General features: G+C 39.4%; 1 protein-coding gene across 1 annotated transcript; it reads left to right on the forward strand.

The window, feature by feature from the left end:
• The first annotated feature begins 5,851 nt into the window (after positions 1-5,851).
• On the forward strand, positions 5,852-11,739 carry b2m (beta-2-microglobulin). Its single transcript, XM_060903280.1, has 4 exons — positions 5,852-5,993; positions 8,061-8,333; positions 8,529-8,564; positions 10,723-11,739. The coding sequence occupies exons 1-3, from the start codon at positions 5,933-5,935 to the stop codon at positions 8,540-8,542; spliced, it is 348 nt and encodes a 115-aa protein (XP_060759263.1). The 5' UTR covers positions 5,852-5,932; the 3' UTR covers positions 8,543-8,564; positions 10,723-11,739.
• The last annotated feature ends 1,325 nt before the right edge of the window (positions 11,740-13,064 follow it).

Genomic DNA, 13,064 nt, shown 5'->3' on the forward strand with positions numbered 1-13,064 from the left:
ACACACACACACACACACACACACACACACACAAAACTCCATGGCTTGAGTAACACAGACCAGAAAGTACAATAGGAAACCTAACAGATGAAATCGTGGCATCCCAAACATGAGGTGACCCATTGGATTAATGGAATCTCAAACACATCCGTCTCTGAACGATCATACTGAATACTCTTAGAAGAAAGAGTTCCTCACAGGTTCTTTGGATCGTTAACAGTTCTAGTTTTTGAAGGCGATTCTAGCTTGTTCAAGTGAAATCCTCTATTGTAGGGCTCTGCATTGAATATTTAAGAGTTTCCTGAGAGTCTCACTCACTGGGGATCTACACAGACAGTAACCTGAGCTCAGGATTAAACCAGGGACCATGGAGCTGTGAGGCAACAATGGTAGGCTACCCACTGGGCAACCATGCCAAGGATTTATTCAATTCAATTCAATTTTATTTTATTTGTATCGCACTTTTAACAACAGACATGGTCACAAAGCAGCTTTGCAGAAATATATAAAATCCGGGTATACATTTTAAACATGTGAATTTGTAAATGTATGAAATACAATATTGTAACCCTTAGATTTGGTAGTGTTGGGTAGTGTGACTGTCTGCCCAGTCTCCAGTGGTGTGGAAAGAGAATTTGGGTTACAATGGAGTTCATAAACTTCTTTATTTGCAGCCAAACAACAAGACAGTACTGAGCTCATTTTCACACACACACACCACTTCACCTCCTTAACTCTCTTGTCCCCCTGGTAAGAACTTCCCAAGGGAAAAACGTACACATGGAACCAAGAATTCAGGGACTTATAAACATTCCTTTTACAGATATAAATAAGCCCAATGAAAACCATACATTTCATAGCCCCTACATTCTTCTTTTGGCTGCTCCTGTTAGGGGTCACCACAGAGGATCTTTTTTCTGCATATTTGATTTGTTTTATACCAGATGCCCTTCCTGATGCAACCCTCCCTAATCTTTCCAGGCTTGGGACTGGCACCAAGCATGCACTGGCTTTTGCAGCCCAAATGGCTGGGTTTTTTGTTTGTTTGTTTGTTTGTTTGTTTGTTTGTTTGTTTGTTTCTTACCTAACCTGCACATCTTTGAACTGTGGGAAGAAACCGAAGCACCCGGAGGAAACCCACGCAGACATGGGGAGAACATGCAAACTCCACACAGAAAGGGCCCCGTTGGCTTTGAGGTTCAAACCCAGAACCTTCTTGCTGTGAGGTGACAGTGCTAACGACTACATCACTGTGCCGCCCAACCCCCTACATTATTACACCATTTTCTACAAAAATTAAACCCGAATCTTTTGTATGAATCATAACTTAAAATACTTATATAAAATACATAGTTACTTAATGCTACTTAAAAATGTAGCGTTCTAAATGGTACAGGGCCCAATTACCTCTCTGATATGTTGCAGCGGCCTAACCCAATCAGATCTACCAGATCAAAACAGAAAAATTTACTATTAAAACCAGTTGTTAAAACAAAGTGTGGTGAAGCAGCTTTTAGCTACTATGCAGTACAGCTATGGAACCAACTGCCAGAGGACATTAAAAATGCTCCTGCTGTTGGCAGTTTCAAATCTAGGTTAAAGACCAAGCTGTTTTCAGATGCTTTCTGTTAAATAATTAATATTGTCTTCTTTACATTTTTTTTATAATCTTTACTTTCTCTGCATGTTTTAAATTTACTTTACTTTTAACTTTATTCTATTTTATTCTTTATTCTATTCTGCTGGTTTCTTTTTTTTCTCCTCCTATTTGAACTTCTACTTCATTTTATTATTTTATTTCTACTATTGTTTAATTCTTATTATTTTCTTTTAATTCTTTTAATTCTTTTAATTAATTGTTTTAGAATAAAAATAAAATTATTTTATGTAATTTTATTTCTCTATTGTTTACTGTTTTTGTTTTTACTTCTGTAAAGCACATTGAACTGCCATATTGTGTATGAAATGTGCTATATAAATAAACTTGCCTTGCCTTGCCTTACAATATCTTAGCATATCTTAGTACTGTATATATCTTTGCAACAAACTTTGTTGTAATCAAGAATAACCAGATTTATAATTTCATAATTCATAATAAATTCAAAATGACCATAAGGTCATTGTCACCAAGGATGTACAAACTCAGTTTGAAGTAATTGTGTGAATATGCAGTAACAGTAGCCGGGTTTCCATTGCAGTGTTGCGCAAAATAGAAGTTTTTTTTTTTAAGTTGACAAAACACGATTGCGAATGGTCTGTGTTTCCACTGAGTGATGTTATGTGATTAAAGCTGGGTTTTCTCCTCTCTCTCTCAGTGGTTATTCGGATCTCCAAGACCTGATATCTGGCACAGGATTTTGATTGCATCCAGTGGAATAGATGTGGTATTGTTTAATTAAATGCACATTTTAAAAAATGTGTTTCTATTTCAATTTTGCAAATTATTGCTTTCTCGAATCGTCTGAAATACTATCTCTATATAGCATATAGTGTATATAAATACTATATAGTGTATAAATATGCATCGCAATAAATTTAGGATGTTTGAGGTTTTTTTTGTTTTTTTAAATTCGTGTGTTTCCATTTAGTTTGCGTAAGCAAGATCATAGAAACCTGGCTAGTGATGTATAATTCCATGACTTATGTGACAAACATTATAATATCTTCTTCTTCAGTGTTCTGCCTGATGGCAGGTCTGCTCTGACAGCTTCAGCCATCAAAGTTTTTCAGGAAGAATTACAGCAGTGGTTTCCCTCTACTGGATTTTTAAAGAGGTTTTCTCCTCTCAACCATTATCACACACAGACAATTTAGAGTAGCCAGTTAACCGAAGTGCATATCTTTGGACTGTGGGGAAAACCCAGAGCACCCGGAGGAAACCCATGCAGACACGGGGAGAACATGCAAACTCCATACAGAAAGGCCTCCGTCGGTCACTGGGCTCGAACCCAGAACTTTCTTGCTGTGAGGCGACAGTGCTAACATGCAACTAATAATGAGTTAATGTTATTAACTTTTAAGACTGTGCTCCAATACTTTTGCTCACCTCAACGTTGGGTGGTCTGACAACAAAAGGTGCCATGTTCTAAGATGTTTAGGATATGCTTAGGATATACTGTTCATGACAGACATCAGTTAATATGTTTTTTTTTTTTTAACTTCAAGTCAAACATCCATCCATTATCTGTAGCCACTTATCCTGTCCTACAGGGCAAGCTAGAGCCTATCCCAGCTGACTATGGGCAAGAGGCGGGGTACACCCTGGACAAGTCGCCAGGTCATCGCAGAGCTGACACATAGACACACAAACAACCATTCATACTCACATTCACACCTATGGTCAATTTAGAGCCACCAATTAGCCTAACCTGCATGTTTTTGGACTGTGGGGGAAACTGGAGCACCCGGAGGAAACCCACATGGACATGGGGAGAACATGCAAACTCCACACAGAAAGGCCCTTGCCGGCCGCTGGGCTCGAACCCGGACCTTCTTGCTGTGAGGTGACAGTACTAACCACTACACCACCGTGCCGCCGTCAAGTCAAAAATATACATTTTTTAAAAATGCCTTGAAAATGCAATATACTAAATAAAAAGTCCATGATGATGTCCACTATTTGATCATTTATGTTTTGATACTGTAGCAGTATCTGTACCACCAAACACACACACACTAAACTTCATTGTCTTCAGCATTTTGTACAGGGTATTTACAGACGTGAATACAATATTTTTGCCCCAACTATGTTGATATCCAGTCAGTAGACATGCCCTACATGTGCGATATTGTGACTGAATCACACTTTACAAGTCACTACTAGCTTTTGTTTTGACTTTTGTAGCTTTGCTGGAACAAAACTGTGTCCTGGTATCTTATTTAATTATACTTTCACATTACATTCTCTAACACTACTTGCAAAGTCAGAATAGGTAATATAATTTTTCAGTAAACCTTGTGGCTGTGTCGTTCCAGTCAAAAGTTTGGACACACATTCTAATTCAATGTTTTTTCTTTATTTTTATTATTTTCTACATGGTAGAATGATCGTGAAAGCATCAAAACTATGAAATAACACATATGGAATTATGTAGTAAGCAAAAAAAAAGTGTAAACAAAGTGTTTTATATTTTTGATTCTTCAAGGTAGCCACCTTTTGCTTCAGTGACAGCTCTGCACACTCTTGGCATTCTCTCAACCAGATTCATGAGTTAGTCACCTGGAATGGTTTTCCAACAGTCTTGAAGGAGTTCCCTTACATGTTGAGCACATGTTGGCTGCTTTTCTTTCACTCTGCAGGCCAATTCATCCCAAACCATCTCAACTGGGTTTAGGTCGGGTGATTTTGGAGGCCAGGTTATCTGATGCAGTACCTCTTCACTCTCCTTCTTGGCTAAATAGCCCTTACATAGCCTAGAGGCGTGTTCTGGGTCATTGTTGTGTCGAAAAACAAATGATGGTCCCACTAAGCCTAAAACAGATGGGACGGCATGCTGCTGCAGAATGCTGTGGTAGTGATGCTGGTTAAGCATACTTTCAGTTTTGAATAAATTGCCAACAGTGTCACCAGCAAAGCACCCTGACACCATCACACCTCCTCCTCCCGCATGCTTCACGGTGGGAACCACACATGCAGATACCATCTATCCTCCTTTTCTCTGTCTCAAAAAGACACGGCGCTTGGAACAAAAAATATCAAATTTGGACTCATCAGATTAAAGTTCAGATTTCCACTGGTCTAATGTCCAGTCCTTGTGTTTCTTGGCCCAAGCAATTCACTTCTTCTTATTCTTCTCATTGGACTCCCTTAGTAGTGGTTTCTTTGTACCAGTTTGACCATCAAGGCCTGATTCACACAGTCTCCTCTGAACAGTTGATGTTGAGATGTATCTGCTACTTGAACTCTGTGAAGCATTCATGTAGGCTCTAATTTGAGATGCTGTTAATTGCCGAGTTCTGAGACTGAGTGGGACGGTCCTCACGAGAGCCAGTTTCATCATAGCATTTAATGGTTTTTGCAACTGCACTTGAAGATCCATTCAAAGGTTTTGTAATTTTCTGGATTGACTAACCTTCATGTCTTAAAGTAATGATGGATGTTGTTTCTCTTTGCTTAGTTGCTCAGTTCTTGACATAATATCATAATTACTGCAGCTGTAATAGGCTATTTACTGTATTTTTATTATTTACTATGTACTGTTTTGATCTCAAACACATTAAGAAGGCAAGAAATTGCACTAATTAACTTTTGATGAGGCACCTGTTCATTGAAAAGCGTTCCAGGTGACTCCCTCATGAAGCTGGTTAAGATAATGCCAGTAGTGTGCAAAGTGTCATCAATGTAAACGCTGGCTACTTTGAAGAATCTAAAATATGAAACTTTTTTTAAACAATTTTTATTCACCACATAATTCCATATATGTTCCATATATCATTTCATAGTTCTGATGTCTTCAGTATTGTTCTACAATGTAGAAAATAGTCAGAATACGTAAAAACCTATGAATGAGTAGGGGTGTCCAAACTTTTGACTGGTACTGTATATCACTCCAGAATGACAGTAAAGATGAGCTCTTGTTTTCTTAGTTCTTCAGTTATTGCCTGACGTGCTGTATGTCACAACAGGAAGTCAAATATTTCTCATATTAATAAAGACATTTCATTTGCCGGTGCCACATTAAAACTTCTGTGTTCCTTTCTGTTTTTTCATATTACACAATAGAAAAGGGGGTGTGGTTTGTTCTGGTATTTCAGGGACTTTCCAACAAATTTAACAACCTTCTGAGGTTTATTCCACCTAGCAACAGATGCACAAGATGTTTGTGATTGGCTGTTAAACTGTGAAGCACCAAGACATCAACCAGGGCAGCCATTGCTTTCACTATAGACTGTAAAAGCCTTGCACTGACTTGTGACTGCACCCAGCTCAAAAATGAAGCTGTTTTCTTTTTTTGTAGTCTGCATTCTGTTGGTCTGTGCACAGACGAAAGAATGTAAGTATACAATTTTATATGTTGTACTTTTCGTAGGTATGACATTGTAAACTTAAGGAATTACTTAACTACACAAAGGTCTAATCACAAATAAGATCAAATTTAAATAAGTTCAAGTGGAATTTACAGTTTGTCATAAGCTGTACAGAGATTTTTTTTATGTTCCTAACTCATTTATAAGCTAAAAAATAATAATAGTAGTAGTAGTATTAAAAACAAAGAAATTAATTATTCTCTTTTGTACCTTGGAGAAAATACTTTCTTTCTTTCACTAATGCCAGGATCAGACTACATGGTATTTTTGTCTTTCATGATGGTCACCATGTCATATGCTAGGATCAGATGACACAATTTAAACCATTTTTGACTATCGGTTATCATGAATGAGAAATTTCCAGTATTGGGCCCGAATATGAACATCAGGAATTGGGCCTTGTAGTGTGACATAATCGAAGAACAGTGAGGTGGTGTCTGGAATGCCCCACAACACCCCGATGAAAAATCTAGCATGTCAGAATCTTTTGTATTTTCTCGCCTAGTTTGACAACTCCTCCGATGTGTTCCTTGACACCCATGATTGACAATTTCTTGACCCTCCTCCCCAACAACACACAGGAACATGAACGATGATTGGTCGGTGTCAAACTTGTAGTGTTGCAAGTCTTACGACCAAAACATGACGAATTTATGGCACTATGATAATCTTTATTAGTCTATCCACATTCACTGGATATGAGTAATCGTGCACTCTGATTGGCTACTCTGCTACTAGGATATCAGCTCATATAGCATGAGTAGAGAAAAACAAACTGGCGGAGCGTTTTACTGAACCAACCGAGGATGAAATAAAAATTCTACTCGAAAACAAAACCCCAAAAAATGAAGAAGAAAAAAAGCAACAAAAGAGGGAATAAAAGTATTTCATGGTAAGAACATATCTTTTTTTATTTTTCAATAATTATTATTATTATAGCATTTTTCACAAATTGCTACTGTCATTTCACCGGTTTGTTTACATCCTAAGTTGAAGTGATTTTGTCAGACGTTTTGTATAAAATTTTTCTTTATTGAATTTGCAAAAAATAAATATAAACATGGGCGGGACAGTGGTGTAGTGGTTAGTGCTGTCACCTCACAGGAAGAAGGTCCTGGGTTCGAGCCCAGCGGCTAATGAGGGCCTTTCTGTGTGGAGTTTGTATGTTCTCCCCATGTCCGCGTGGGTTTCCTCCGGGTGCTCCGGTTTCCCCCACAGTCCAAAGACATGCAGGTTAGGTTAATTGGTGGCTCTAAATTGACCGTAGGTGTGAATGTGAGTGTGAATGGTTGTCTGTGTCTATGTGTCAGCTCTGCGATGACCTGGCGACTTGTCCAGGGTGTACCCCGCCTCTCGCCCATAGTCAGCTGGGATAGGCTCCAGCTTGCCTACGACCCTGCACAGGATAAGCGGCTACAGATAATGGATGGATGGATAAATATAAAAATGTCCTGTTTCTCAAAGTCCAGTGAATGTGGATAGTATAAAACAGTTATTCCACTCAATCTTGTCGTACATGGCTTATAGCCAACTCGGTTAACTGTTAACTACTCTAACCTGGTATTAGTGAAGAAATCAAGCTAACTTAGCTAAATATAGCTAGTTATCTTCAAATATAGCTAGACTATCTTCAAGCACACATGGATAGCGATGGCATTATTTATATTCTGTAGCATGAGAAGGTCGCTACAGATTACAAATTGGCCAGATTCATGATCATTTTTTCACACATTGATAAACTTGATTGGATGGAAAATTGTATTCAATTGATATATACAGCCATTGGCTGGATGAGACCAATTACTTTGAAGATCTGAATTGAAATGTAAATAAGTAAGCATACCAGTATTTCATTTCAGTAACACTGACATAAAGAATATGAAGTAAATACTTAGCATATCACAAAACCATACTTCACTACAGTGAGTAAGTACAATTACTGAAGCATTTTTCTCTCCTGATCCATGCAGTATGTATGAAACATTGATTAAAGGCTAAATTACCAATCTCGCTCTCCTCTCTCTCTCCACTAGCCCAACCTAAAGTCCAGGTGTACAGTTATAACCCTGGTGAATTTGGCAAGAACAATCACCTGATCTGCCATGTGAGTGGTTTCCATCCTCCAGACATCAGCATTGAACTTCTGGAGGATGGAGTGGTAATTCCTCAAGCCAAACAGACAGACTTGGCCTTCACTAAGGGCTGGATGTTCCATCTTACCAGGAGTGTGTCTTTTATACCCCAGAAGGGCAGAGAGTACTCATGCAGAGTCAGACACATGCAAAAAACTCAGAAATTCATCTGGGGTAAGTATTAGTTCTCACAGACTATTTTTTTTTTATCCAGACTAAACAGCATTGTTTTTTTTTTCCTCCCAGATGAATACAGGATAACACTTATTGTATCCATATACAGTATAAAGTCTTGGAGGTTCTATAAATGCTATTTAAGCCAAGTCTGAAAGACTTACATTTTTTCTTTCTTTCTTTTTTTTTAAACAGAAGCTGATATGTAAAAATGAACGTGGATGACAGAGGGTAGGTAATTTTATTGTATGCAATGTCTAAAATATCTGAAGTTCTTCATTACAGTCTAAGACAAAATGTACAGTTGTGGTCAGAAGTTTACATACGGTACAGTGACATGAATGTCGTCTTGGATATGAATGTCATGGCAATATTTGGGCTTTCAGTAATTTCTTTGAACTGTCCTTTTTCTGTGGCAGAATGATTGTACAGCATACAGCTTTAATTAAAAAAAAAATTCGAATTTGGTGCACAAGTTTTAATTTTCTTTGGGTTTTCTGAAATCAACACAGGGTCAAAAGTATGCATATAGGGTCAAAAATACACATACAGTACACATAAAATTTGGGTAAAATGTCTCTTCGCAAGATTCACCTTGACCAAACTTTTTTTTTTAACACCATAAAAAGCTTCTGGAAGAATTCTGGTTGGATATTTCAAAACTCTTCATGGTAGAATTGGTAAAGTTCGATTATTTTTTTTTCTTGCCATGGACTCGACTTATAAGCACAGTCCATATGTATTCAAAAGGGTTGAAGTCAGGACTTTTTTAAGCTTAATGTTAGTCTGGGGGCGGCACGGTGGTGTAGTGGTTAGCGCTGTCACCTCACAGCAAGAAGGTCCTGGGTTCGAGCCCCGGGGCCGGCGAGGGCCTTTCTGTGCGGAGTTTGCATGTTCTCCCCGTGTCCGCGTGGGTTTCCTCCGGGTGCTCCGGTTTCCCCCACAGTCCAAAGACATGCAGGTTAGGTTAACTGGTGACTCTAAATTGACCGTAGGTGTGAATGTGAGTGTGAATGGTTGTCTGTGTCTATGTGTCAGCCCTGTGATGACCTGGCGACTTGTCCAGGGTGTACCCCGCCTTTCGCCCATAGTCAGCTGGGATAGGCTCCAGCTTGCCTGCGACCCTGTAGAAGGATAAAGCGGCTAGAGATAATGAGATGAGATGAGATGTTAGTCTGTTTTATCCTCCACAACCAACTCTGATGCGTGTTTGGGTTCATTGTCCTGTTGTAACTCTGAAGTCCCAAGTCATGTTCAAGTTTCTGATGGTTTATGCTGAAGAATTCTGAGGTAGTCCTCCTTCTTCATTATTCCATCTACTTTGTGCAATGAACCAGTTCCACTGGCAGCAAAACAGCCCCAGAGCATGATGATCCTACCACCACCACTAGCTGGTACAGTGTCCCTCTGTACATGGTGCTCATTGTGGCAAAACAACTCAATCTTTGTCTCATCTGACCATACAGCTATCCTCCAGAAGGCTTTTTTCTTTGTCTGTGTGGTCAGCTTCAAACTTTAGTTAAGCTTGAAGGTGTCAATTTTGGATCAGGGGGTTATTTCTTGAATAGCAGCCTCTTAGTCAATGGTGATCTGAACTGTAGACAGTGATCCATCAGCTTCTAGTTCATGGCAGGTCTGTGCCATGGTGGTTTCTAGGTTGTTCCTGGCCATCCAAACCAATTTCCTTTCAGCTGAGGGTGATAGTTTGGGTTTTCTTGAAGGAAAGTGGCTTGGCAAAGCGACTACACCTCACAATAACCTGCATACAATTGTTTGAGCTGACTTTGGAACTTGCAGTTGTTTAGAAATGGCTCCAAGACACATTCCGGAGTTGTGTACATCTGCGACCCTCTGTCTCAGATCTGCACTGAGCTCCTTGGACTTTCCCATTTTACTGTGTGCTGGTCAATCCAATGAGTGCTGTAAACATACCCTTTTTATGAAGGCACAGAGAAGCTACCAGCTGTAGTCAATCATGATCACTCACAGGAAGTTAAGAGACCTCAGCCTTGGCAAGATAAGAGACATTTTACCTCTGAATTAATAATCTAAAGTGAGCATATGTAAATTTTTGACCCTGTATGTATAATTTTGACCCTGTGTTGATTTCAGAAAACCCAAAGAAAATTAAAACGTGTTCACCAAATTCTAGTGGTTTTTTTTTTAAATTAAAGATGTATGCTGTACAATCATTCTGCCACAGAAAAAGAACAGTTCAAAGAAATTACTGAAAGCCCAAATATTGCCATGGCATTTGTATCCAAGATTACATTCATGTCACTGTATGTAAACTTCTGACCACAACTGTATACAGAATATGTATTCATGATTTTCTCTTGTAACATCTTCACCATAAGAGGATTTTAACTTCTTGTTTTCTTGTTTGCAGGGGAATCTTTTGGATATTATTCAGTGAATGTAGCTGAAATGGGACTCAAGCACTGCAAAGCTGTGACACACTGGAGGCTGGTGTTGGAAACCATTTCATGTTGGCTTACAATGTTTCCTGATATTAAGTTTCATATGGTCACTGGTGTAGGCTATTTTATCCCATCCTTTTGTACACTCAAAAAAGGATTGTTGTTGTATGTAAATGAATGTTTGGAAATGTAGGAGGGTCTTTTTTTTCTTATCAGGTTGAATGACTGCAATGAATTATACACACTTTAAGCTAGAAAAACACTCGGAGAGCGCAGACCTCCGCCAAGAGTCCTTTAAAAAATTCCAGGATCCAGAAGATGATCCGGATCACCGCCAAAATTTAATGGATTGTTACTTGTGCCCAGTCACACCTCTGGAAAAACATTCAGAGCAATCTGTTCATAACTTTTTCCGTAATGTTGCTAACAGACAAACCAACAAACAAACCAGCGCTACCGAAAACATAACCTCCTTGGCGGAGGTAATAATTCTTGTGTGTTGTTTATTGGCATAGACGAGCCCAAACTCTATAGTAAAGCTTTGTAAACAGCCCATGAGTTTTCTAAGTTGGTAACGCCTTAAAATATGCTGCATTGACACTATGTCTCCTATAGAGGACGGAATTTATTTACTTTTCAACTTGGACATCTACTAGTGACTCCAGTTTACATCTTTGTGTGGAATGTGTTTGTAAAATAAGTACACTGTTAGCTTTCCATGACAGTAATATATAAGGTAATAATTGAACTGCTCTGGTTTAGTGTATTATACTATTATGTTTGGTACATTAATTCTCTTCATATCTTAGATTGAATTGCAATTTATCATCACTACTAGAAGGCACCAAGAGGAAATATTTAAACATGATCATTTTCTTGTCAGATGCATCAGCATTATTTTTATAACACTTATGACTGTAGGCACTTATGAATGGTAGGCACTGGTGGATATGAATATGAAATAAAGTTGGCCTCTTTTGACAGTGCTCGTGTGCTTTTTTTCAAAAATATTTTTCAAATTAAGTCGAATCAAGATTATTTGTATAGCGCTTTTACAACAGACATTGTCGCAAAGCAGCTTTACAGAAAATTAAAGACTTTAAATATGACATAATTTTATCCCTAATCTATCCCCAATGAGCAAGCGATGGTAGCAAGGAAAAACTCCCTGAGATGGCACGAGGAAAAAACCTCGAGAGGAAACAGACTCAAAAGGGAACCCATCCTCATCTGGGTGATAACAGTGATTATGAATAACTCGCTTCTATAACAGTGTCCTAAATAGTCACAAAGTATAACTGTGAAACCAGGAAATTCATTATAGTTTTGACATTGTCTGTTTTGTTGAAGTTATGAACTGTTCATTGATGGAAAGTTGAGTGCAAAACTGTTCATGACAACTGCAGTCCTAAAGTTAGCAAGTCAACTGTAGTCCTCAGACATAAAAGCATTACTGTAAGAGTCCAGAGCATCTTCCAAGTGTGACTTTCACCTTCCATCCATCCATTATCTGTAGCTGCTTATCCTGTTCTATAAGGCTGCAGGCAAGCTGGAGCCTATCCCAGCTGACTATGGGCGAGAGGCAGGGTACACCCTGGACAAGTCGCCAGATCATCTCAGGGCTGACATATAGAGACAAACAACCATTCACACTCACACCTACGGTCAATTTAGAGCCACCAATTAACCTAACCTGCATGTTTTTGGACTGTAGGGGAAACCGGAGCACCCGGAGGAAACCCATGCAGACACGGGGAGAACATGCAAACTCCACACAGAAAGGCCCTCGCTGGCCACTGGGCTCGAACCCAGGACCTTCTTGCTGTGAGGCGACAGTGCTAACCATTACACCACCGTGCCACCCGCGACTTTCACCTGTCCATATTAAATCTCATCTCATCTCATTATCTCTAGCCGCTTTATCCTGTTCTACAGGGTCGCAGGCAAGCTGGAGCCTATCCCAGCTGACTACGGGCGAAAGGCGGGGTACACCCTGGACAAGTCGCCAGGTCATCACAGGGCTGACACATAGACACAGACAACCATTCACACTCACATTCACACCTACGGTCAATTTAGAGTCACCAGTTAACTTAACCTGCATGTCTTTGGACTGTGGGGGAAACTGGAGCACCCGGAGGAAACCCACGCGGACACAGGGAGAACATGCAAACTCCGCACAGAAAGGCCCTCGCCGGCCATGGGGCTCGCACTCGGACCTTCTTGCTGTGAGGCGACAGTGCTAACCACTACACCACCATGCCACCCGCAACTTTCACCTGTCCATATTAAATTAATTTAAAAATATTAA

The sequence above is a fragment of the Neoarius graeffei genome, chromosome 21, assembly GCF_027579695.1.
Source record: "Neoarius graeffei isolate fNeoGra1 chromosome 21, fNeoGra1.pri, whole genome shotgun sequence".
NCBI lineage: Eukaryota > Metazoa > Chordata > Actinopteri > Siluriformes > Ariidae > Neoarius > Neoarius graeffei.